At 44.7% G+C, this 26,704-nt stretch overlaps 1 protein-coding gene across 2 annotated transcripts in view; it reads right to left on the bottom strand.

The window, feature by feature from the left end:
- Positions 1-7,753: 7,753 nt before the first annotated feature.
- LOC310760705 (uncharacterized protein) overlaps positions 7,754-26,704 on the bottom strand; it is a 37,371-nt gene continuing 18,420 nt past the window's right edge. For both annotated transcript variants that reach the window (XM_083609742.1, XM_083609743.1), the window contains exons 5-6: positions 17,440-17,566; positions 7,754-10,594 (exon numbers count right to left, since the gene is read on the bottom strand). In XM_083609742.1, coding sequence (XP_083465868.1) covers positions 8,868-10,594; positions 17,440-17,566 — 1,854 coding nt within the window. In that variant the 3' untranslated portion in view covers positions 7,754-8,867. The remainder of the gene's footprint in view (positions 10,595-17,439; positions 17,567-26,704) is intronic.

Raw genomic sequence — 26,704 nt, 5'->3', positions numbered from 1 at the left:
CAAGCAAAATGCGAGGGAGATAGTGAAAGATACAGGAAATTGAATGCAGATTTCCAAAAAATAGCAAGGAGAGACAAGGCCTTCTTAAACGAGCAATGCAAAGAATTAGAGGAAAACAATAGAATGGGAAAAACCAGAGATCTGTTCAAGAAAATTGGAGATATGAAAGGAACATTTCGTACAAAGATTTCCATAATAAAAGACAAAAGTGGAAAGGACCTAACAGAAGCAGAAGACATCAAGAAGAGGTGGCAAGAATACACAGAGAAATTATACCAGAAAGAGATGGATGTCTCGTACACCCCAGGTAGTGTGGTTGCTGAACTTGAGCCAGAGATCCTGGAGAGGGAAGTCAAATGGGCCTTAGAAAGCACTGCAAATAACAAGGCCAGTGAAAGTGGTGATATTCCAGCTGAACTATTTAAAATTTTAAAAGATGATGCTGTTAAGGTGCAACACTCAATATGCCAGCAAATTTGGAAAACCCAGCAGTGGCCAGAGGATTGGAGAAGATCCGTCTACATCCCAATCCCAAAGAAGGGCAGTGCCAAAGAATGCTCCAACTACCGCACAATAGCACTCATTTCACACGCTAGCAAGGTTATGCTTAAAATTCTACAAGGCAGGCTCAAGCAGTATGTGGACCGAGAACTCCCAGAAGTGCAAGCTGGATTTCGAAGGGGCAGAGGAACCAGAGACCAAATTGCAAACATGCACTGGATTATGGAGAAAGCTAGAGAGTTCCAGAAAGACATCTACTTCTGCTTTATTGACTATGCAAAAGCCTTTGACTGTGTCGACCACAGCAAACTATGGCAAGTTCTTAAAGAAATGGGAGTGCCTGATCACCTCATCTGTCTCCTGAGAAATCTCTATGTGGGACTTCCGGGTCAGCGCCATCGATTAATGGCGGATTCCCTCTGAGTCTCGGAGGGACCAGCTCCGTGGGATCGGGTTTTGCCGCTGCGGCAAAGCGGGGACCCTTTAAAAATCACAGGCGGGGGAAGCCTGTGAACGTGGGGACTCGGCGGGCACCATTTGAGCCCCCCCCCAATCGGTGAAGGGACCCTTTTAAGGGCTCCGGAGTGGGACGGGGTGAGCGGCGCGGTGCTGAGAGTCGACTGCTTCTTCCGCGGAGTGAAGCCGCACAGCCGTGATCGGAGAGCGCTGACTTTTTCCTGGGACAATTGGATTCTAAAGTAACTACTCGTGAGTAGGATTAAATTGGATTTAAAAGGAGTAAGAACAAGCTAATTTGATACCGAAGCGGGAAGGTATAAACAGGAAGTCTGCCTTCCCTTCTTGTAAATAGATCAAAGCAAAGAGACTGTAAAGCGGAAACTTGGAAAGACGTTTGAAAAAGACTTAAATCCTAACATCAGGAAAGCGGTCTCCCCTCCAGATTGCAGGAGTGGAGGGGGGAAAGTTTGAGGTTTATTTACCTGCAAAAACAAGAGGAAAAGGAAGCTAAAATCCGCTGCCTAAAACCTGGGAACGGACTGCCCCAGACAAGGAAAGCCGCTCAGTGGAAAGCTTATCGGTAAGCAGAGGATTTTTGACCTAGCTCTGCAAAAAGAGATACAGTGTTTCTGGACTTCTCCTGGCTTTAAAGTAACTTTTTAAGTGGACTGAAACTGTTGTTTTTTAAGTGAATTGGGGGACTTATAAGGATTATATTTGTATTTTAAAAGTTGCAAGTTCTGGCTGTTACTGTGTCCCCCTAGAGGAGGCTTGACATTGTTACAATAACAACTGGGTTGGAAAATGCCTTTTCAAAAGAAACCCTCAAACCGTGGGATTGACCTTGGATTCCCATGAGAGTGTTATGGCAGATGGAAGAAGAAAGTTAGAGCTGGCGCAGGAAAAGACTACTAGGTCTGGCAGACACTATCGGACAGACACTGCGCAGCAGCGACGGGCTTCAACATCTGGAGCATCTGGAATACCAGGCACATGCACTTGGAAAAAATAATGAATCCTTGGAAAATTTAGCCAAGCAGGTAGCTGAGACAAATAAACAAGTAGCTGAAGCATCAGTTAAAATTGACCTGAATACTACAAGCATTAATAATTTGGGACAGAAGGTCACTACCAATACACAATCCATTGAAAAATTACTGCAGGAATCTGCTTCGACCAGAAAGATAGCTGAAGAAGCAAAAGACATTGCAACTGCTACTCAAGAGAAGATACCACCAGTATACAAGCAATTGGAGGACCACGGTTTGACACTGTCCATGATTGAATTGAAAGAGAAACAAAAGAATTTAAGAATCAGGGCTGTACCAGAACGTGAGAAAGACAATCTGGCTGACTTTCTTACACAGGAATTTACAGATTTTTGGCAACAGGACTTGGGGAAGGAAGAATTCAAGATAGTGAGTGCATTTAGACTTGGAAGAGGACAAAGGAGGAACAAGGTGAGGGACTGTTTGATTACTTTCCGAACAAAAGAGGAGAGAGATAAAATTTTGAATCTGCACTATCAAAGGACTCTGGAAATTGACGACTCAAGAGTGGAGATATTTAAGGATATTCCAAAACATATTTTGGACTTAAGGCTTAACTACGGTGACCTAGTTGCCCTGCTGAGAAGAAATAGAATTCTCTTTAGGTGGGAATTTCCCCAAGGACTATCCTTTAAATATAAAGGAAGAAAGATAAAAATAAGATCAGTTAACGACAAAGACAGGTTCTTGAAAGACCACGAAGAAGATCTACAGAAAGAAGCGGAATTCGGAGAAGAGCCAAGAGCACTGGAAAAAGGAATACTAGATATAGCAAACTTTTCCTTTGGATTACACGGCCCAGAGAAAGAGACACCACCGACAGAACAAGAACAGACACTCGGAGCAGTTGGAGGTAAAGTGAAGTAACCCCACCATGGCTCTGCAACTTTTAAGTTGGAATTGTAACGGCCTTAACTCACCTTGGAAGAGAAAAAGTGTTTTTCACCTACTAAAAAAGGAACAATTGGACTTGATTTGTCTACAAGAAATGCATGTAATAAGGTTACACAGGAAACTACTTATTAACAAGAGACTGGGACAGGAGTTTATTTCATCTGATAAAGTCAAAAAAAGAGGAGTTGTGATATATGCAAAGGAGAGACTATTACCAAAACTAATCTTTAAAGATGAACAAGGAAGATTCCTGGCAATTGAAATTCAAGTTCAAGGAGAGAAATTTCTGATTGTAGGAATTTATGCACCGAATGAGGGGAAATCTGAATTCTTTAAAAAGTTGCATGAGATCTTATTGGACTATTTAGATTATAACCTGATTTTGATGGGGGACATGAATGGAGTAGTATCTACAAACATGGACAAGGCACAAAGGCAGGTAGTCACCAAGGATGGTAGACTACCCAAAACCTTTTTTGAGATGACAGACAATATGGACTTAGTGGACATTTGGAGAACAAAGAATCCCTTGGGAAGAGAGGGAACCTTCTTTTCTGAAGCCAAGATGACACGGACTAGAATTGACCAAATATGGGTAACTAGAGGAATGGCACCAAAGATAAAGAAAGTGGAAATCTGCCCAAAAACTTGCTCCGACCATAACGCTTTAAGGATGGAGATGAAGCAAATATCAACTGGCTCCTTCAGATGGAGGATGACACCTTATTTGGAGATGAAGAAGTGTATAAAAAGGCCCAAAAAACTTTGAGAGACTATTTTGAAATAAATATGAACACCAATGTAGAAAAAAGAGTAATCTGGGACGCAAGCAAAGCTGTTATGAGAGGGTTTCTGATACAACAGAATGCAATAAAGAAGAGAAGTCAAAATGAGAAAAAAGATAAAATTTTGGAGAAAATAAAAGAAAGTGAGAAGAAATTGAGGGCAAAACCAAAGTCGCAGGAGATTTTGAGAGAAATAAAATTATATCAAGTACAATATATGGAAATGATGAATCAGGAAATAGAATGGAAAATTAAACAAATGAGACAAAAGACATTTGAATCAGCCAACAAATGTGGGAAACTGCTGGCTTGGCAAATGAAAAAAAAGACAAAAACTAAATACTATTACAAATTTAGAAGTGGAAGGAAAGAACATACATAACCCAATTGAGATTAGAAATTGTTTCCAGAAGTACTTTAAACAATTATATTCACAAGGGCCTCAGAAAGAAATGGACATAGACCGATTTTTGAAAATAAATGGATTACAGAAAATCTCCCAAGAAAGTAAATTAATGTTGAACTATAAAATATCTGAACAGGAAGTAGAAGGTGCCATTCAAAATATGCAATTGGGCAAATCTCCAGGACCGGATGGGCTGACTTCTAGATATTATAGATCTTTGAAAGAGTGGCTATTACAACCTTTGAAGGAAGTCTGCAATGAAATTTTGGAAGGGAAAAGGGCACCAGAGTCGTGGAAAGAGGCGTATATTACACTTATACCGAAAACAGAGACTGAAAAGACTCAGCTTAAGAACTACCGCCCTATATCGTTACTTAATGTGGATTACAAAATTTTTGCTGACATTCTGGCCAAGAGATTGAAAAAAGTATTGATGGAAGAGATTCATAAAGATCAAGCGGGCTTTCTCCCGGGAAGACACTTGTCTGATAATTTGAGGAATGTAATTGATATATTGGAAAAACTAGAAGTGAATATAAACACTAAAGCAGTTCTGATATTTGTGGATGTGGAGAAAGCTTTTGACAACATCTCTTGGAGTTTTATGAAGAAGAACCTACAGGGGATGGGGGTAGGCCAAAGTTTTGAAAATGGTATAGGTGCAATATATTCTGAACAAAAGGCAAAATTAATTGTAAACAATGTGGTTACGGAAGAATTCAAGATAGAAAAAGGGACACGACAGGGGTGCCCAATCTCTCCATTGCTTTTTATATCGGTCCTGGAGGTTCTGCTGAACATGATTAGAAGGGACCGGTTGGTTAAAGGTATACAGGTCGGAGCCAAACAGTACAAATTGAGAGCATTTGCAGATGATTTAGTATTGACGTTACAGGAGCCAGAATCTAGTACCAAAAGGGTTTTAGAACTAATTCAAGAATTTGGTCAAGTGGCAGGATTTAAACTGAACAAGTCAAAAACTAAGGTTTTAGAGAAAAATTTAACACCGATCGAAAGAGAGAGGTTTCAGAATGAGACAGGTCTAAATGTGGTTAAGAAAGTGAAATATTTGGGGATTAATATGACAGCAAAAAATGGGAACTTATTTAAAGATAATTATGAAAAATGTTGGATGGAAGTGAAAAAAGATTTAGAAATTTGATCAAATTTGAAGCTTTCCTTGTTGGGTCGAATTGCAGCTATAAAGATGAATGTTTTGCCTAGAATGTTGTTTTTGTTTCAAACACTGCAGATTGTGGACAAAATGGATTGTTTAAAGAAGTGGCAGAAAGATATTTCTAGATTTGTCTGGCAGGGCAAGAAGCCCAGAATAAAATTTAAGATATTAACTGATGCAAAGGAAAGAGGCGGATTTGCCCTGCCAGACTTTAAACTTTACTATGAATCAGCAGCATTCTGCTGGCTGAAAGATTGGCTGCTTCTTGAGAACACAGACATTTTGGATCTAGAAGGTTTCAATAATGTTTTTGGGTGGCATGCATATTTGTGGTATGACAAGGTTAAAGCACATAAAGCATTTAAGAACCATATTGTCAGGAAAGCTTTGTTCAACGTTTGGATAAGATATAAGGATTTAGTGGAAAATAAAACCCCAAGGTGGTTGTCACCAATGGAAGCAAAGGCCCAGAAGAAGCTCAATATGGAGGCCAAATGGCCAAAATATTGGGAAATTTTGGAACAAGAGGGAGATAGACTAAAACTGCAGAGCTTTGAGAAACTAAAAAACAAAGTGCGAGATTGGCTTCATTATTATCAGATAATGGAGGCATATAATTTGGACAAGAAAATTGGCTTCCAGGTGGAAAAATCAAAATTAGAAACAGAACTGTTAGAACCCAAAACTAAGATTTTGTCAAAGATGTATAACTTGCTGTTGAAATGGAATACTCAGGATGAAACGGTGAAATCTGCTATGATTAAATGGGCACAAGATGTTGGACATAACATTATGTTTGCTGACTGGGAACAGTTGTGGACCACAGGTATGAAATTCACGGCATGCAATGCCTTAAGAGAGAATATTATGAAAATGATATACAGGTGGTACATGACCCCAGTCAAGCTTGCAAAAATATATCATTTGCCCGATAATAAATGTTGGAAATGCAAAGAAACTGAAGGTACATTCTTTCACCTTTGGTGGACGTGCCCAAGAATTAAGGCTTTCTGGGAAATGATCTATAATGAAATGAAAAAGGTATTTAAACATACCTTCCTGAAGAAACCAGAGGCCTTTCTTCTGGGCATTGTCGGCCAATTGGTGCCAAAGAAGGACAGAACTTTTTTTATGTACGCTACAACAGCAGCAAGAATACTTATTGCAAAGTATTGGAAGACACAAGATCTACCCACTTTGGAAGAATGGCAGATGAAGGCGATGGACTATATGGGATTGGCAGAAATGACTGGCAGAATCCGAGACCAGGGAGAAGAGTCGGTGGAAGAAGATTGGAAGAAATTTAAAGACTATCTAGAGAAATATTGTAAAATCAATGAATGTTAGAATGATGTTGGATTGAAATTAAGTGGTTTCCAGCTGTAATGCTTTAAGAGAATATGAAAAAAGGATTATAAATAGGTAAGAACTAACAATTTGTAGTGGAATACAAAAAAGGGAGGTATGAGGAGGTCCGGGAAACAAGTTAAAGGAAAATAAGCAATTGAAAATCTATGTGTTCTTAAATTTTCTTTATTCTGTATTTTTGTTATTTATCTGTTTTTTCTTCTTTTTTTATTTTATTGTAATATTTTTAAAAAGTCTTAATAAATATCTTATAAAAAAAAGAGAAATCTCTATGTGGGACAAGAAGCTACAGTTAGAACTGGATATGGAACAATAGATTGGTTCAAAATTGGGAAAGGTGTACGACAAGGCTGTATATTGTCTCCCTGCTTATTTAACTTATATGCAGAATTCATCATGCGAAAAGCTGGGCTGGATGAATCCCTAGCCGGAATTAAGATTGCCGGAAGAAATATCAACAACCTCAGATATGCAGATGACACAACATTAATGGCAGAAAGTAATAACAGAGGGACGCGGGTGGCGCTGTGGGCAAAAGCCTCAGTGCCTAGGGCTTGCCGATCGAAAGGTCAGCGGTTTGAATCCCCGTGGCGGGGTGCGCTCCCGCTGCTCGGTCCCAGCGCCTGCCAACCTAGCAGTTCGAAAGCACCCCCGGGTGCAAGTAGATAAATAGGGACCGCTTTCTAGCGGGAAGGTAAACGGCGTTTCCGTGTGCGGCTCTGGCTCGCCAGAGCAGCGATGTCACGCTGGCCACGTGACCCGGAAGTGTCTCCGGACAGCGCTGGCCCCCGGCCTCTTGAGTGAGATGGGCGCACAACCCTAGAGTCTGTCAAGACTGGCCCGTACGGGCAGGGGTACCTTTACCTTTACCTTTAATAACAGAGATAGCTGTAGAAATTTCTTTTAACGAATCGTTATGCACAAACAGCAAAGCATATAGGGTCTTAATTAAATGATCATATTGTTCCAGGCTTAAAGAAGCGGCAATAGCATGAAATCGGTATCCATTTTCAAAATTGTTTTAGGAACCTTGTGCTTCTTGTTTCTCACACACACAGAAGCTTTGAGAACCCTCTTGATTTCACTGGAATAGGAAAGCTCTTTCCACATCAGATCAATACTTTCTGTACTAAGAAATGCAAACTGACAAGTCTGACTCTATAGATATTCCCCTGGCTCTATAGATATTCTCCTCAAAGAGGAACAGAGCCAGTTCTCCCTCCATCCAATCCTCTCTCCCATCTCAAATCCAGCCCTCTCCAACTCTCTCCCTTTTATTTTTCTGCCCAAAGTCCTGGCTCCATCCCCTTCCCTCTGTCAAGGTAGCCAATCAGAGAGGCTCTGGCCCTCTGGTGGAATTCTCAGGCACTGCATCCCCAGACTCTGCTGTCCATCAAACCCCCGTCTTATATTGGTGCATCTGGTTCTTCCTGCCTAAGTGCAAAGCTTTACTTTTCTCCCTACTGAAATTCACTTGGTGAGCTTGGGCCCGGTTCTCCAACCCGTTAAGGTCATTTTGAATCCCAATTCTGTCTTTTGTGGCATTAGCTGCTTCTCCCAGTTTGGTTCACCATAAAATTTCATCAGCATCCCCTGAATTCCCCCACCCAATTTTTTTTATGAAGAAGTTGAGCAACAATGGGCCCAGGACAAAAGGCTGTGGCACCTCACTTGTCACTTCACCCCAGGATGACGAAGAACCATGACTGAAATCCTCGGATGAAGGGCAAAACATAACTTTTATAAATAATAAAAAGGATATCAACAAGTTGAAACATGTACAGAGGATGGCAACCAAGAATCGATTGATTGATTGATTGATTGAATTTGTAAACCACCCTATTCCCACAGGTCTCAGAGAGTTCACAACATAAAATCACACTATAAAAACACAAAATACACAATAAAACTATAAACAATGGAAGATAGAGCAAACCTTTTCTTCTTCCTGTTCCAGAGGGCAGGACACCAACCAATGACTTCAAGCTAAAAGAACGGAGATTTCTGACTAAACATGAGGAAGAACTTTTGGCAGCAAAAGCTGTTAGTGGAATGGACTCCCTTGGAAGCTGCTGGGATCTCCATCCTTTGAGGTTTTATGAAGTTGGATGGTCCCCTGTCATGGATGCTTTAGTTGCGATGCCTGCTTCACAGGGGGTGGACTAGATTACACCAGAGGTCACATCCAACTCCACAATTCTACGATCCTGATTCTATGATTCTCCTCACTATGAGTTTTTTGATGAAAAGTGAGATTGGATCTCTGACAGAAGCTCTTTCCACATTCCACGCACTGATAGGGTTTCTCCCCGTATGAATTCTTTGATGGGAAGTGAGATCGGAGCTCTTCCTGAAGCTCTTTCCACATTCCACGCACTGATAGGGTTTCTCCCCGTATGAATTCTTTGATGGGAAGTGAGATCGGAGCTCTTCCTGAAGCTCTTTCCACATTCCACGCACTGATAGGGCTTCTCCCCTGTATGAATTCTTTGATGGGAAGTGAGATTGGAGCTCTTACTGAAGCTCTTTCCACATTCAAAGCACTGATAGGGTTTCTCCCCTGTATGAATTCTCTGATGGGAAGTGAGATTGGATCTGGTACTGAAGCTCTTTCCACATTCCACGCACAGATAGGGTTTCTCCCCTGTATGAAATATTTGATGGGAAGTGAGACGGCTGTTCTGACTAAAGCTCTTTCCACATTCCAAGCACTGAAAGGGTTTCTCCCCTGTATGAATTCTTTGATGGGACGTGAGAGAGGAGCTATCTTTGAAGCTCTTTCCACATTCCACACACTGATAGGGTTTCTGCCCTGTATGAATTCTTCTATGGGAAGTGAGATTGGAGCTGGTACTGAAGCTCTTTCCACATTCCACGCACTGATAGGGTTTCTCCCCTGTATGAATTCTTTGATGGGAAGTGAGATTGGAGCTGGTACTGAAGCTCTTTCCACATTCCACGCACTGATAGGGTTTCTTCCCTATATGAATTCTTTGATGGGAAGTCAGATGGGCTCTCTTTCCGAAGCTCTTTCCACATTCCAAGCACTGATAGGGTTTCTCCCCTGTATGAATTCTCTGATGGGAAGTGAGAGAGGAGCTATTTGTGAAGCTCCTTCCACATTCCATGCACTGATATGGTTTCTCCCCTGTATGAATTCTTTGATGGGAAGTGAGATAGCAGCTCTCCCTGAAGCTCTTTCCACATTCAAAGCACTGATATGGTTTCTCCCCTGTATGAATTCTCTGATGGGAAGTGAGATTGGAGCTCTTTCCGAAGCTCTTTCCACATTCCATGCACTGATAGGGTTTCTCCCCTGTATGAATTCTTTGATGGGAAGTGAGACTATTTCTGTAACGGAAGCTCTTTCCACATTCAAAGCACTGATATGGTTTATCCCCTGTATGAATTCTCTGATGGGAAGTGAGGGAGTAGCTTTCAGTGAATCTCTTTCCACATTCCACGCACTGATAGGGTTTCTCTCCTGTATGAATTCTCTGATGCTTAGTGAGACCGCAGCTGTGACTGAAGCTCTTTCCACATTCCACGCACTGATAGGGTTTCTCCCCTGTATGAATTCTTTGATGAAAAGTGAGACTATTTCTGTAATGGAAGCTCTTTCCACATTCAAAGCACTGATAGGGTTTCTCCCCTGTATGAATTCTCTGATGGCGAGTGAGATTGCGGCTGTGACTGAAGCTCTTTCCACATTCCACGCACTGATAGGGTTTCTCCCCTGTATGAATTCTTTGATGAAAAGTGAGACTATTTCTGTAACAGAAGCTCTTTCCACATTCCATGCACCGATAGGGTTTCTTTTCAATGGTAATTCTTTGTTGGAAAGTGGAATGGGAGCTCTGACTGCAGCTCTCTCCACACTCCAAATCTTTACCTTGCTTCTCTCTGGGGATTTTGTCTTGATCACCCTTTTTCTTGATTTCCAATTCTTCACAATCTGCAATGGAAACAGAAAGGGATTAGAGACTTGGGAACCAATGCAGGCCCCAGTTATCGAAAGATGCTAATTGAATTTGTGCTAGAGGAAGAAGTACCGTATTTTTCGCCCTATAGGACGCACTTTTTCCCCTCCAAAAATGAAGGCGAAATGTGTGTGCGTCCTATGGGACGAATGCAGGCTTCAGGAAGCTATCCGCAAGCCTTCAGAGCCCGTGGGAGTTCCTGCGGGCTCCGAATGCTTGCGGATAGCAGCCTGTTCTGGGGGCTGGGGTTGCAAATAATTCCCCCCCTTTATTCCCCCCCCCAAAAAACTAGGTGTGCCCTATGGGCCAGTGCGCCCTACAGGGCAAAAAATACAGTAAATGGACTAGGGTGTGTGTTCATTACCATTGTTGTTTGCCATTAACCGACATAATTACTATTAGATTTTGATTGATTATTAATGTGGCTTTGTTTGATATAAGTTGTTCATTTTAAAGTTATTGTACTTTTTATATTGGATCAGAACATTATTATTGTTTCATGTTTTTCTGTGTTGGAGGCTAAACTAAAAATGTGGCAACTGTGTGTTAGGATATTTCCGTTCCACCTTAAAAGGGAGCAGGATGTTTGTGTCACAGCCTGCGTATTTCCTGTCTCACAGGATGTTTCTGTTGTCTGTTCCTTTCGTTTCCTTCTGGTTGTCTGAGCAGACCGGAGCAGACGGTCATCTCTTCCTTTGTTCTGACCAACGCTGAATAAACTGTAAATATGCTCTCCTGCTGTGCATCTTTTGCTGTGTGAATTCTGCTGATAGAGTGTGCACAAGTCCAAGAATGTGGCTATCTTTTCTTGAGGCTTCGTGCCGCTGATTGCTGATATTGCCTGACTACGGGAGGTCGATGGATCGTCCGGCACCGAGCTTGGGGGCTCAGATGGACTTTATCTCCCTGGCAGTATCCCAACAACAGGTTATGGGCCCAGATTCACGGCACTTACAGGAGAGTAAATCAGCGACAGACTGCTGAGGTATGAGTTGGAAAAGCGAAAGCAGAGGCTTTTCTGAATGCCGCGGAAAAAGTCTTTGAAGTCCGGCTGGTCTAATTGGCCTGGAAGCCGAGCCAGAGGCATCATGATTAATGGGCTGCCGAGATAAGACGTCTTTGAAGGCATAAAGGCTCAAGCAAAAAGCTGGAATGGAGATTTTCCAAGCTTCTGAGGCCACTGAGTGCCCAAAGTTAAATCGGCACAATTATCAGACCTGGGCTAAATGGTGTGAGAGTTTGCTGCGTCAGTTTGGAGTCTGGCATACTGTGTCTGAAGCCACTCCAGTTCCTCGGACAGAGAAATGGGAGGCCCAGAATTCGACGGCCATAGACGTAATAGTCTTATCCGTCTCTCTGGAGGATGTAAAAACGCTTGCTGGAAATCTCACGGCACGTGACATGTGGGATGCTTTGAAAAAAGCCCATCTGCCAATCATCCCAGCCCAGAGTTTGAATGCATCGGAGGTCCTGGCTGTTTCCCAGAATGCGAGTGAATGCAGGGATGCTGAGGGCACCGGTTGCAAGCTGCAGGGGGAGCAGACTGTAATGTCATCCCAGGCAGCATTCCAGCCTCCAGGGGGAGCCAAGGAGTCGGCAGCTGAGAGCTCTGTTTCTCGTGAGAACCAAGGTCAAAGCCTTTGCAGAGGCCGGAAGGCCAGATGTAAACAGAGCAAGAAGCCTGCAGATGGCCAGGAGCGGTGGGGGGGGGGAGTTGCAAAAGCCCACGCAAGTGGAAAACAAGGTTTTGTTTGCTGGCACAGCTTCACCAAAGGCTAAAGGCAAGCTGCAAAAGCCCACACCGGTGGGAAACAAGGCCAAGGCCAGGTTTGTTGTGGATTCAGGGTGCACCCGCCATCTTGCGAAGGACCGTCATCTGTTTATCTCCTTCAAGCCTCAAGATGGTGAGATCCACCTGGCTGATGGAAGGACTTTGCAAGCTGCAGGAGTTGGAACTGTGAAACTTGCAAGTCTGCATACTACCATCAGAGATGTACTTTTTGTTCCAGGAGCTGCGGACAATTTGCTTAGTGTCCCACAGCTGACTGGGCGTGGTTTTGAGGTTTCCTTCAAGAGGACAGTCTGTGTCATCAGGAAAGGCAAAGAGGACATTTTGCATGCAAAGTTTCAGGATGGCTTATTCTGTATAACTTACGATGACAGTGCTGTTGCTATGTCTAATGCTGATACTTCTTGTGTTGCACAAACTAACAAGGTTCTTCATGCAGGATGCATTCATGATGCACATCGAAGATTTGCTCACCTGTCTTGGCAAGCGCTAGCCAAGATGCCTGGGTTGGTTGAAGGTTTGAACATCAAACCCTGTAAATTTCACATGAAATGTGTATCTTGTGCAGAGAACAAGGTGAAGGTTGCTCCAAAAGGCAAGGAGTCTAGCAGGCAGGCTTCCAAACCCTACCAGCTAGTTCACGCAGACCTGGTAGGTCCTCTTGCGCCCTCTTTGGGAGGAGCAAGGTACTTCATGGTTCTAATTGATTCTTTTTCCAGGTACATTCATGTGTTTATTCTTGAGCAGAAATCGCAAGCGTTTCCTAAGTTCAAGGCATTCTGTGCTTGGTTGGAGAATGCTCACGGTAAACGTATCGGCTGTCTGTTTACTGATCGAGGCGGGGAGTTCACTTCTCAGCAGTTTGAAGCTTTCCTGACTGAGAAGGGAATCCAGCATGACTTGTCAACGCCTAGATCGCCATGGATGAATGGGCTTGCGGAGAGAGCAAATCAAACGTTGCTGCAAGGACCAAAAACCTTGTTGCATGATGCCAACCTCCCTGAGAAGTTTTGGGGGGAGGCTCTCTCGAATTTTGTTTACACTTTTAATCGCAGACTGCCATCAGCTATTGGTTGCACTCCCTACGAGAAGATGTTTGGTAAGAAACCTAATGTCAAGCACATGAGAATCTTTGGTTCTGACATGTGGGTACACACCCCACAAAGCAACAAGCTTGGGAAGCGTGGGGCACATGGTTTGTTCATGGGGTACGAAAAAGGTGCATAAAGGGTATGGATGACTAACTCTAAATCCATAAAGTTCACAAGGAGCGTTGAGTACAATCCTAAGTGGGGGGGAAATGTGGGAATTTTCCAGAGTTACCCAGAGGAAGATGTAGGTGATGTGAAGAAAGCAGATCATGCTGAGAAAGCTGAGGAAACTGAGGATGATGATGATGATGATGATCAGAGTTCGGATTCCAGTTCAGTGGGCGGCGCTGCTGCTGGTGTCAGTGACAGTGATGACACAGCAGACTACAAGAGCGCAAAGCCCTCAGTCAGACCGTCTGATGCGTCTGACGATGAACTGGAAGAACCACTGTTCACCATTGGTCACTTTTCTCCTAAGAAGGAGATGAGTCCAGAAGACTTGCGTCTGGTTCGCAGGTCTGAAAGGGTGACCAAAGGCAAACCTCCGAAGAGATTTGCTGATGAGTTTGCTAAGACAGCAACTGCTGTTCTTAGTAGCTCAGAGAAGGTGTGGGAACCTTCAAGCTTCAAAGAGGTTCAGGAGTTAACCTCTAAAGATGCTGAGCCTTGGCTAAATGCCATGAAGGCTGAAGTTGATTCCTTGAACAGGAACCAAACTTGGGAGTTGGTACCGGTAGTCCCAGGTATGAGACTGGTTGGCAGCAAATGGGTCTTCAAGGCCAAGACAGACCAGAATGGCAAGGTTGTCAGGCACAAAGCCAGATTGGTTGCCAGAGGTTTTTCACAGGTATCAGGACAGGATTACCACGAGACCTACTCACCCACAGTCAAATATGAGAGCATTCGGCTGATGCTCAAGATCGCTGCAGAGGAGAAACTGCATGTTTCCCATCATGACATAAATACAGCTTTTTTGTACGGGATTTTGGGGGAGGAGCTGTATATGCTTCCACCTGACGGGATGCAGATACAGAAGGGAATGGTCTGTAAACTGCAGAAATCCTTATATGGTCTCAAGCAGAGTGCCAGGTGTTGGAACACAAAACTCACTGAGACGTTGCTTTCTCTAGGTTTTCACCAGGGCAAAGCTGATCCGTGTGTGTTTGTCAAGGAGGAGGGGCAAAACAAACTGTATTGTTTATGTTTTGTTGATGATCTTCTGATGTTTTGGAAGAATCAGGCTTTTTACCAAAGCACCCTAGCTCAATTGAAGGAGCACTTTGACATGAAGGATCTTGGTGAGGTATCCAACTATCTTTCTCTGCAGGTGGAGAGGGACCAAGCAGGTAATTTTCTGGTACACCAGACACAGAAAATTGCTGATGTATTAACCAGGTTGAATTTGGTTGATGCAAACCCAGCAGACACACCGATGGTGACAGGTTACCAGGTAGATAGTACTGCTGAAGCGTTTTCTGACACAACGCTGTACAGATGCATTCTAGGCAAGTTGAATTTCATTGCTAGATGTTCAAGACCTGACATTGCTGTAAGCACTAACCTGCTTAGCAGACATGCTAACAATCCTACTGTTCAGGATTGGAAAGCTCTAAAGCACATAGCCCGGTATTTGAAAGGGACTTTGCACTACAGGCTGAGGTTCACCAGTCAGAAGACTGGAGGTCTTGAAATCTTTGCAGATGCAAGTTTTGGAAGTGACACCACGGATGGTACAAGCACTTCTGGAGTGTGCTACATGTACAACCACTGCCTGTTTGACTGGTTGTGCAAAAAGCAGACAACAGTTAGCCTAAGTTCCTGTGAAGCAGAACTCAATGCTCTGTCATTTTCACTCATGGATTGTGAATGGTTGAGGCAACTGTTTAAGGACATCGGGGTTTCTGTAAAATGTCCTATACAAGTGTATCAAGACAATAGATCTTGTTTGGCTTTGCTGAACTCAGAGAGTTGCAAGCAAAGAACCAAGTACTTGCAGATTATGCTACATCGTGCAAGAGAGTGTATTCAGAAAGGACTCATTCAGGTGTCCTACATGCCAGGAAATGAAATTCCTGCTGATGTCTTGTCTAAGGTTGTTAACAGAGAACAACTTAAGGTTTACGTACAAAGGTTGCAATTGGGTTGAACCACAGGTACTACAGGTTACACGGAAAGGGGGAGGATGTTAGGATATTTCCGTTCCACCTTAAAAGGGAGCAGGATGTTTGTGTCACAGCCTGCGTATTTCCTGTCTCACAGGATGTTTCTGTTGTCTGTTCCTTTCGTTTCCTTCTGGTTGTCTGAGCAGACCGGAGCAGACGGTCATCTCTTCCTTTGTTCTGACCAACGCTGAATAAACTGTAAATATGCTCTCCTGCTGTGCATCTTTTGCTGTGTGAATTCTGCTGATAGAGTGTGCACAAGTCCAAGAATGTGGCTATCTTTTCTTGAGGCTTCGTCCCGCTGATTGCTGATATTGCCTGACTACGGGAGGTCGATGGATCGTCCGGCACCGAGCTTGGGGGCTCAGATGGACTTTATCTCCCTGGCAGTATCCCAACACTGTGTCCCTGAAGGACATTTTGGACTCACAGCTGTCCATGGAGGCACAGGTCAATTTTGTATCCAGGGCACCTGCCTACCAGCTCCATCTGGTACGCCAGCTGAGACCCTACCTGCCCAAGGACTTTCTCGCCAGAGTGGTGCATGCTCTGGTTATCTCCCGCTTGGACTACTGCAATGCACTCTACGTGGGGCTACCTTTGAAGGTGACCCGGAAACTACAACTAATCCAAAATGCGGCAGCTAGACTGATGACTGGGAGGGGCCATCGAGACCACATAACACCAGACCTACATTAGCTCCCAGTATGTTTTCGAGTAGAATTCAAAGTGTTTGTGCTGACCTTTAAGGCCCTAAACCATGAGTAGGCAAACTAAGGCCTGGGTCCAATCACCTACTAAATTCGGCCCGCGGATAGGAATCAGTGTGTTTTGATATGAGTAGAATGTGTCCTTTTATTTAAAATTCAACTCTGGGTTATTTGTGGGGCATAGGAATTCGTCCCCCCCTTCAAAATATAGTCCGGCCCCCCAACAAGGTTTGAAGGACAGTGGACTGGCCCCTTGCTGAAAAAGTTTGCTGACCCCTGCCCTAAACGGTCTTGCCCAGTATACAAAAAAAAAAAAATCTCCACCCCCATCATTCAGTCCTGACACTGAGATCCAGCTCCGAGTGCCTTCTGGCGGTTCTCTGCCTGCAAGAAGTGAGGCTGCAGGGAACCAGACAAAGGGCCTTCTCAGTGGTGGCACCTGCCCTGTGGAACACACTTCCGTCAGATGTCAAGGAAATAAACATCTATCAGACTTTTAGAAGACATCTGAAGCCAGCCCTGTTTAGGGAATTGTTAAAGTTTGATGTTTTGTCATGCTTGTAATATTCTGTTGGGAGCCGCCCAGAGTGGCTGGGGAAACCCAGCCAGATGGGCAAGGTATAAACAAATTATTATTATTATTATTATTATTATTATTATTATTATTATTAGAGATTCGAAAAGCCTGCCTCTTCTCTGGGATGGATTTTGTTTGGCCCAGTCATGGCTTCCCCTCTATCCACAATGTCAGTTGTCTCTTTGGGTCAACCCAAGATGGATAGGAGCAAAAACAAAAACAGAAAACCTGACTTATCTTTCCTAACAACTCTGAAGCTGACATTTAAGATGCCTGGGCAGTTCAGACCAGGCCAATAGTGGTAGAAGGAGGCAGAACTGGAGGAAGATTGTTCACAGAAAAGACTGTAATTTGCTATTTTTTGTGGGGGTGTTAGGTTCCCAGGTGTTGTAGGGGGCGCTGCTGAGCTCTGTGAAAATATATGAGGTTCGTCACATAGAGGTATTTTTTGAATTTCCAGGCTGATATGACAATCCCACAGGGAGCCTTACCAAGAGAGGCCACAATCCCACGATCCTCCTCCATGACGTCCTTATGCAGAGCTCTCTGGTCAGGATCCAGCAACACCCACTCCTCGTCCGTGAAACGAACAGCGACATCTTCAAAGCACACTGGACCCTAAAAGAAAAAGGGAGATGTCCTCCTGTGAGACAGCAGAAATATGATCTGCTACACAATGCTCTGTTGATTCCTTCCTGTAAATTGCGGTGTTGTTTCAATAGGATTGATTTGCTGCACATTTTAAATATGGCTGCTTATTTTATTCTGCATTTTAATTATGGGTGTTCATCTTTGTCCAAATAGGTGTTACTCCGCCTTGTGTTTTTCAAGTCATTCTGCCTTCGCAAGCGTTCCAGTTTGCCTGATGGAAGGATCCACTTTCTCCTCTCCTCGTGAGTTGTTCTGGGAAGGTTCCCTCCCAATGCCCTAGAGCCAAATTCCAGGGGTTCATGGGGGCATGGAGAGGGGGAGGAATGGGGGGGCTGGTTAGTTGAACCCAGGCCACTATTTGTTCTCATTTGTCCACTGCTTAGAAACCAATTTTAGCATTCAGTGATCAATCTAGAAATAAAATAAGCCTATTTTGGATGGCCATCTCTCTTGGATGATCTAGCAGAGATTCCTGCAGTGCAGGGGGTCTCCTGGGTCTGAGAGACAAGCAGGGAGGGTGGCTTCTGGCAGAAGGAGAGGGAGCCCCCGGTGGCTCCTCCTTATCCTGACTCACCTCTGCCTGTCGCCCTCCCTCCCCCCACTTGCCTCCTTCCTCTTCTGCCTCTGATTCTGCACTGCATTCTGCCACAGAGTCTCCCAGCTCACTAAGCCCTGTTACCCCTTCAGCTTCTGACACCTCCTCTTCCCAAGCTTCTGTAGGGATCAGCTGGGATTACCATGAGGAATTATAAAAAATACATCAAGCCATCGTGTCCACGATGAAAGCATTGTGTTGACTGGGCTTGATACATTGACAATAATTTCTGACCAAATTTCTGACCAAATGCATCTCTGGCCATTTCCTCTACTGCCCATTTCTCTCTGCTTCACAAGTCAACATACACAGCCCAGTTGCTTAGCCAGGCAGGCATCCTGGGTCATGAAAGATAGTGGACAAGCTTCTTTGATGTAGCTTTCTGATATGTTGATCTTAGAGCCTGGAAATAGCTTCACAGGAAGGTGATAAAGATGCGTATCTCCTTGCCATCCTTCCATCCTCTCCTATTTACTCCTGTTTATGATCTCCGGAGTTTCTCTAGTCCTCTTTTATTTACTCTCAGATTATGTATGCATGCTCAGAGTAGTAGTCTTTGTAGTTAAAATAATTTCTTTTGATCTAACTTTGTCCCCACGTGGGTTTGTTGAAATGCTCAGAAGAAATCTGATTGGTTCTTTCGAACACTCGGTAAAAAGCTTTTTTGTGAATAAAACTACCTGGGCCAGGGGCTGCATACGGACAAGCACAGAGAGACACGATTATACGCACCCTTCCCAGAGTCTTGCTGGTTCAAGTCTCTGTGTGTATTCTTATTAATCAGATTCAATCCTTCCTTTACTTTGCGAACGCAAAAGCTTCTCCCTCTTGCCCCTCTGACCGCTCATCCTTCCTCCACCTCCACTCCTTGGGCTGAGACATCTTCTCTTCCTGGTTCCCCGGCTGCTTCCTCCCACCACTCCTCTGTGCCCAACCAGTCCATGACATTGCTCCATCCCTCGGCCTCAGTCCCCACAAGGCAGCTTCCCCTGACCTGATCTGGTTCCACAGCCGCTGCTTCCTTTCTGCCCCCATGAAAAGGCGGATCAGGGGGTCTTGCTGGCATCCTTCTGTCACCTGCAAGAGGAAAAAGGTAAGCAGGACGCCAGGAGTGCCTGCTTCTCTCACAGGTGAAACACGCCATCTCTAACTGCAGATGGGCCTTTGAGAAAGCCTCACCTGCTGAGAGCAATTGGAGGTTTGTGCCCATTTCATTAGTTGTGCAAAAAGACATCTCCCTTCCTCTGGACCCTTGGTCCCAACTGTCTGTTGGGTGATAATGCCGAGGCTGCTACCTCCCCCGCAATGCAGCGTTGCCCCGGATCCATCACTCTGGTCTGCCATCACACTGATGTGGCTCAACTCCAGGGACATGAGCACACGACTAGCAGAGTTCAAACAGAAGCTTAGACGTGAGGAGGAACATCTAAGCCTACACAAACCTAACAGAACAAAGAAAACATGATTCTCTCTCTGTCTTTCTTCCTCGGAGAGAAAACTGCAAAAGCAATACAGAGCGGAAACAGCATATCTCCCTTTCCGCTCACAAGACCCAATAATCAGTGCTGGAATATAAGTAGACATGTGACATGCAACAATCCCACACATCTGCAGCACGGGAGGAATGGAATTCTCAACACTGCCCCCCCCCCAACAAAAAGAAACCAAGATGAAAAGAATCCACAGATTAGTTGAAAAACCAACAGAAAAATACTCCTTCCTCCTTACCCAGTGGCCTCTCTCCTGTATCCAACAAAGGCCTCTCTGCCTCACAGGAATCCAGGTCCATTTCTCCACAATGATCCTTTTGCTGAAAAAGAAACAAGGATTCAAAAGAGAGAATGAATGGCAAAAAATATTAGGAAGAGAATGACAAAGACAAAAACATTAAGGGTGAGAGATCTCATTCCATGGATGCCTTCCCAGAAAAAGGATGGGCCAACAGCAGATCATTATGGGATGTTCTCCGTCCTGTTTGGAGCCCCTTGGGAGTATCCAGAGGAAAGTCTCTCTCACCTGCTTTCTCTCCTCTGCCTGACTCAGGAGGAAACCTTCAGCCAGGGCCACCGCCTGGGAACTGGTCTCTGCTCCGCAGTCCCTCACCCAGCTCTCCATCTCTGGTGGAAGGACAGCCAGGAACTGCTCCAAGATCACCAGGTCCAGCATCTCAGCTTTCGTGTGCCTTTCTGGCTTCAGCCACTGATTGTCAAGGTGGTAGAGTCGGCTGCAAACCTCTCGGGGTCCTTTGGTCTCATGGCAGCAGAACTGCCTCAACTGCTGGCTCTGCACCTCTGAGCGGAGGGTGTCCTCCTGACCCAGGATCTTCTGCACAGAGTTTTCCCAGAATCCCCCACTGCTTCCAGTTTGGATGGCATGGCCTCTCCCTGCTCTAGGGCCTGCTGAATCTTGCTCATCCATCTGTGCTCTCAGGAAGCCTCTGAGAGATCAGAAGGAACCCTTTGGTCTTCTGCCAAGTTCTGCCTGTCTAAATGAGAAGCTCTAGCAAATCCTACCAAGCAAACACATTGTTTTGTTACAGAATATGTAGGTCAGAAGAAGGAACAGGATCCTGAGCAAGCATGGATGAGTCTTGGAGGGAACCAGGGCTGGACTGCACCACAGCCCAAAACATGAGCTATCTTCTGAAGAAGAAGAAGGAGGAGGAGAAGAAAGCAGACCCTAGCTGTCCTAGAAGGAAGATTGCAATGCAAAATGTGGAGGTAACTGAAGGGACTTCTGGGAGATGAATCAGCCTGGTTTCTTCTGCCTTCCAGTCAATGAATGAAGTCAAAACTGACTGACAAGGGAGTCATTTGTATCTTGTGGAAAATGAATGCTTGGCTCTAGTGGGGGTCCTCAGGAGTTGCTCTCCCCCCCCCCCCCCGCCGCCTCTGTCTCCATTTCTAGCACTTGGACTCTCTGCCGCTCTCCAGGCAGACTCCTGGGCTCGGGTCCCCTTTTCTTTGCTTTAAGGGCCAGATATGTATCTGTCCAACCCCCTGAGGGCCAAGTGGGCAGGGCCAAAGACACCTCCCTTGAAATTTAGGTGGGTAATTTAGTATTAGTATTCTATTAGATAGCTTAAAACACACACAGCCACTGATGCCAAGGTCCCTGGAGGCTCGGTGAGTAGCAGCGCCCATTTCCGGCTGGTTTTCCAGCAACAATCCCTTTGGGACAGAGAGGATGTGGTCCTGGGATGCCCTGCTCTGGGTGCGAGGGGATGGCTGCCGTGGCCTCCGTGGGGAGCTGCCCTGGGAGACACTGGGAAACTGGTCCCCAATGCAGCAGCCAGATTATGGGCTGCGATCCCTCTCTTTATTCCTGGCCTTTCTCTCCCACCTTTCCTTCCTTCCTCCCCATGGGTTGTTTTTTTTGGGGGGGGGGGCTAGTCCACCTCCTCGTCCAGCTTTGGAAAACCATTTACACCTGTTTCCTCTGTTGTGCAATGAGGCTGAGCGACGTCACACAGAGTTAAAGTCCCAGGGACCCCTTTCTTTAAAGAAGGGAGATCTTTTCTGAAGGGGGGAGCGGAGGGCCAAATGAGTTTGGGATCCTCTGATCTGCAGGAAGGAGAGCGTTGCAGACCTGGCCCCTCCCTGGCAGGACCCTTTCCTCCCTGACTTGGGGTCCCCCCCCTGCAGGAGCAGATCAGGCCCCCCTGGCCCCCTCCACTGCTGCAGCCCTGGGACCCCCACCAGATCCCAGGGAGAGAGGAGACTCACCAGATCCCAGGAGGGGGACAGCGATGCAGCCCTTGCAGGAGAGACACCGAAGCAGGGAAGGACTGGGGAGGGAGGGGCCTTGGCTCCGGAGGACCTGCCCCCCTTGCTTCCTGGCCTCTCTAGGAAGGCAGCTCACTTCCCTTTAACCCTTGCCAAGCCCAGCATGCCCATCTCTCCCCTCCGCGTTTTTCTTTCTTTCCCACTTCCGGAGATGCTTTTTGGGGGACGTCCCCCTACTTTCCTTTCCTTCTAGCGCAGTGATGGCGAACCTTTTAGAAACCGAGTTCCCAAACTGCAACCCCAAACCCATTGATTTTATCGCAAAGTGTCAACACGGCAATTTAACCTGCGTATCTCATTTTTCCTGTGTTTTCACGTTTCTTCTTTATGACTGCTGTTGTAATAAATAATCCTTCATAAAAGTTATTGCATTACATTCCTCATTAAATTTTATTTCCATTGATACATGATTTTATGGTATAACTCAGTGGTTTTTTTCTTAAAAAAATGTTTAGGGTACTCTCATTTTGACTCAAGAAAATCACCACCGGAAGAAATAAATACAGTTCAAATCTGGGAAAATAAATACAGTGAGTTTCTTTCCCTGTTAAATTCACAAAATGTTTAGGGGTATGCGTCCCCCTGCGTCCCCACAGAAAAAAAGCCTTATTACTCGAAAACAAAGTGGTGTTATGAGCCATCAAACCTCGGAAATACATTTTGTCCAGAAGGTTCCACAATTTTGACCGCTAGTGTACACTGGAGGGCTGTACTAAGAGACCCTCTCCCAGTTTTTAATATGAGATAATAACACTGGTCAACAAAAAATTTGTTGTCTGCGTTTTTTCAGTTGATTTAGGTTGATTTAGGACAAATTTGATGCGTTGAATCCAAAAATCACATTGGTTTTGCTCAATCAGGTCAAGTTTTTGAGCTATGGCCACATGTCGTTTTTTTACGTTTTTGTTCACATGTACTCTTGTGTGGAGCATTTTAGAAGAAGTTGGTGGGGGTAAAAAGCCATGTTGAATAATTGTTTTGATTGGAAAAGATTATTTTAATGACAAGAAGTATTCAGGTCCGATAGTTCTGGGTGATTATGTCGAAAAGGGATCAGTTTGAAGCCATAAAACCTCGAAATCTTCCATAAATTGGTGTGGCAAAGCATAAAGTTGGGGGATCAAAACTAAGTTAATGGGACAGCCGCCCCACGAAGTATCCTGATCATCAATCAGCATGTCGTCCTGTAGCTCATTGTGATGAAATTCCAGTGCCTATCTTCGGAGAACTTCCTGACATTAGTGATGAAGATGCCTCCAGTGTTGAAGGACATGAAGAAGAAGTGGTTCTTGAAGATGATGCTCCACATCCATTTTCCCAGAAGGAGTTGAATGATCTAGTTTGCGACCTCAGCTTGTCGAAGGACTCTGCCAAACTGTTGGCATCCAGATTGAAGGAAAAAAACCTCCTCTCTGACAGTGCTCGCATCAGCTTCTTCCGCAACAGGCATCAAGAGTACCTCCATTTTTTCTCGGAAGAGAAGGACTTGGTGTACTGTGCAGATATTGCGCAGCTTCTGCTCAAGCTTGGAGTGCCACAGTATGAACCCAAAGATTGGAGACTATTCATTGACAGCAGCAAGCGATCACTGAAATGTGTTCTGCTACACAACGGCAACCAATTCAAGGGACACGGAAGTCCTTGCAGAGATGACAGGACAGCTTTCCAGATTAGTTAGCTGAGAGTGAGACAGTTGGCAGAGTGGCATTGGGCTCGCTAAGATGCCAGCTACTACAGGAATTGCTTTCCTGAGACTTTTTAGCACTGCAATACCATTTCTTTAAAAAATAAAAAAGGTTGATTTTTAAGTCCTGGCAGAGTGTGAGCAAATACTCCACATCTGCCAAGCTTTCAGGAGCAGAAGTAAGGGGTGAAATGAAGCCCCCCAGATCCCCAAAGGTCGAGGGAAATGGTCTATCTCCCTTCTTCCTTTTTGTTATCAGTTATTTACACCTAAGAAATGGAATGCAGGTGGCGCTGTGGGTTAAACCACAGAGCCTAGGGCTTGCCGATCAGAAGGGCAGCGGTTCGAATCCTCACAACAGGGTGAGCTCGCATTGCTCGGTTCCAGCTTCTGTCAACCTAGCAGTTCAAAAGCACGTCAAAGTGCAAGTAGATAAATAGGTACCACTCCGGCGGGAAGGTAAACGGCGTTTCCATGCGCTGCTCTGGTTTGCCAGAAGCGGCTTAGTCATGCTGACCACATGACCCAGAAGATGTCTGCGGACAAACGCCGGCTCCCTCGGCCTGTAAAGCGAGATGAGCGCCACAACCCCCGAGTCAGCCACGACTGGACCTAACGATCAGGGATCCCTTTACCTTTAGGGTATGATTTGTCAGCAATAAATATAATTATTTATTCTATCTGTAAGTGAAGTCACATTTGAAACAATACAGAAGCAGTCAAAGGTAGTTTCTTAGGAAGTGTTTTATTCAGTCTCACCTGCAATCATATGTGCTGAACACACAGAAACACACAGATAATGTGAAATAACTGGGAGTTACAGACTCCAAATAACACGCAACACTTGCAAGCAGATTAATGGAAGAGGACACATGATATCCCCACCTTTATTTTTAAAATGCTTTTATTTTTTTTCATGGTCCAAAATATAATTTTAAATAAAGAAACGGTTACAACAGTAAACAACAAATAACTTATCCTGATGGAATTACAGACTTTCATCCTGCCATGTGTAAAAGTTTCATTTGATTACTCTAAAAGATCACGCCACATTTTCCCATGAGTGCTGGGTGGATTCCTGCAACAGTTTTAACAATTTATATATTCAACAAACATTTGCCACGTGTTATAAAAGGAATATGGATTGTGTTCCCCCACCTTCTTGATTTCCCCTGGCAAACAAAATTTAAGATACTGAAACTGTGATTCCCAGAACTGAACACAGTATTCTAGGTGGGGCCTGACCAAGGCAGAAGAAAGTGGTACTATTCCTGCCCTTGATCTGATTCTGCCTTCTGTGACATTGGCCTCCGCTCCCTGTTTGGTGTCCTCCGCAAATGTGATGAGCATCCCCTCAGTTCCTTCATCCATGTCATTTATCAAGACGTTGAACAACAACAGGCCCAGAACAGAACCCTGCAGCACCCCTCTTGTCACTTTTCCCCAGGATGAGGAGGAACCATGAAGGAGTCCTCTTTGGGTTCGGTCAGTCAAATCCACCTAACAGTTACCTCATTCAGCCCACATTTTACCACCTTCCTCACATAAATATCACAGAGGACTTTGTCAAAAACCTTACTGAAATCAAGATGCACTATTACTACAGCAGTCCCCTGAGAAACAGTCTGTAGCTCCATCCAAAAAAAGAAAAAGAAAGAAGAGAGATTTCTCTGGCTTGACTTGTTTTTGAGAAAGCCATGCTTTCAACCTGTCTGTGTTGTGAATCACCGTGAAATCTTCAGATGATGGGCACATAAATTTTTAAAATGATAATATTAAGAAGGATATTGACAAGCTGGGACGAGCTGGAAGACGACCAAGATGGTTTTGTTTTATTTATGCATTTATTTGACTTCTATAGCACCCTATAGCAGCGGTGCCATGTTGAATAAAATATAGGAGGGGTTTAGTAAGCCCCGCCTCGGTTAAACAGTCACAGGATGCGGTGCATGCATGCCATTTGAATGGCTGTTCCTATGAACTGGGGGGTGTGTGGCCCCCTCACATATCTTAATGGGGGGCAAAGACCCCTCAGACTCTAAGAGTTGGCTCTTATTCTCTAAACCCAAAAGTCTCAGGACGGTCACAACATAAAGTCACACAATGAAAACACAAAGCCCAAAACCTGTAACCCCCACCTCCCCACCACATTTTAAAAGGGCATTGGATGTCAATCAGCCAAAGGCCTGTTTAAAGTCATGTGTTTTTCCCTAGCGATGAAAGCTGTATAATGAAGGGTTTTCCACTCTTCGTATGAATTCCTTGATGGAAAGTGAGATTGGAGCTTTTCCTGAAGCTTTATCCACATTCCACACACTGATAGGGTTTCTCCCTTTTATGAATTCTCTGATGCTTAGTGAGATCAGAGCTCGTACTGAAGCTTTTTCCACATTCCACACACTGATAGGGTTTCTCCCCTGTATGAATTCTTTGATGGGAAGTGAGAGTGGAGCTCTGACTGAAGTTCTTTCCACATTCCACACACTGATAGGGTTTCTGCCCTGTATGAATTCTTTGATGGGAAGTGAGACTGGCGATCTGACTGAAGCTTTTTCCACATTCCACACACTGATAGGGTTTCTCCCCTGTATGAATTCTCTGATGTCTAGTGAGATCGGAGCTCTTCCTGAAGCTCTTTCCACATTCCACACACTGATAGGGTTTCTCCCCTGTATGAATTCTCTGATGGGAAGTGAGATGGTGGCTGTGAGTGAAGCTCTTTCCACATTCAAAGCACTGATAGGGTTTCTCCCCTGTATGAATTCTCTGATGGGAAGTGAGATGAGCCCTGTGAATGAAGCTCTTTCCACATTCCAAGCAATTATATGGTTTCTCCCCTGTATGAATTCTCTGATGGAAAGTGAGATGAGCCCTGTGAATGAAGTTCTTTCCACATTCCATGCACTGATAGGGTTTCTCCCCTGTATGAATTCTTTGATGAAAAGTGAGAGAGGAGCTCTCCCTGAAGCTCTTTCCACATACAAAGCACTGATAGGGTTTCTCCCCTGTATGAATTCTCTGATGCCTAGTGAAACTGGAGC

This window comes from Podarcis filfolensis (assembly GCF_964270895.1).
Source record: "Podarcis filfolensis genome assembly, chromosome: 4".
In the NCBI taxonomy this organism is placed as follows: domain Eukaryota; kingdom Metazoa; phylum Chordata; class Lepidosauria; order Squamata; family Lacertidae; genus Podarcis; species Podarcis filfolensis.
Note: the sequence above shows the minus strand (reverse complement) of the source record. Positions and strands in the feature narration are given on the sequence as shown.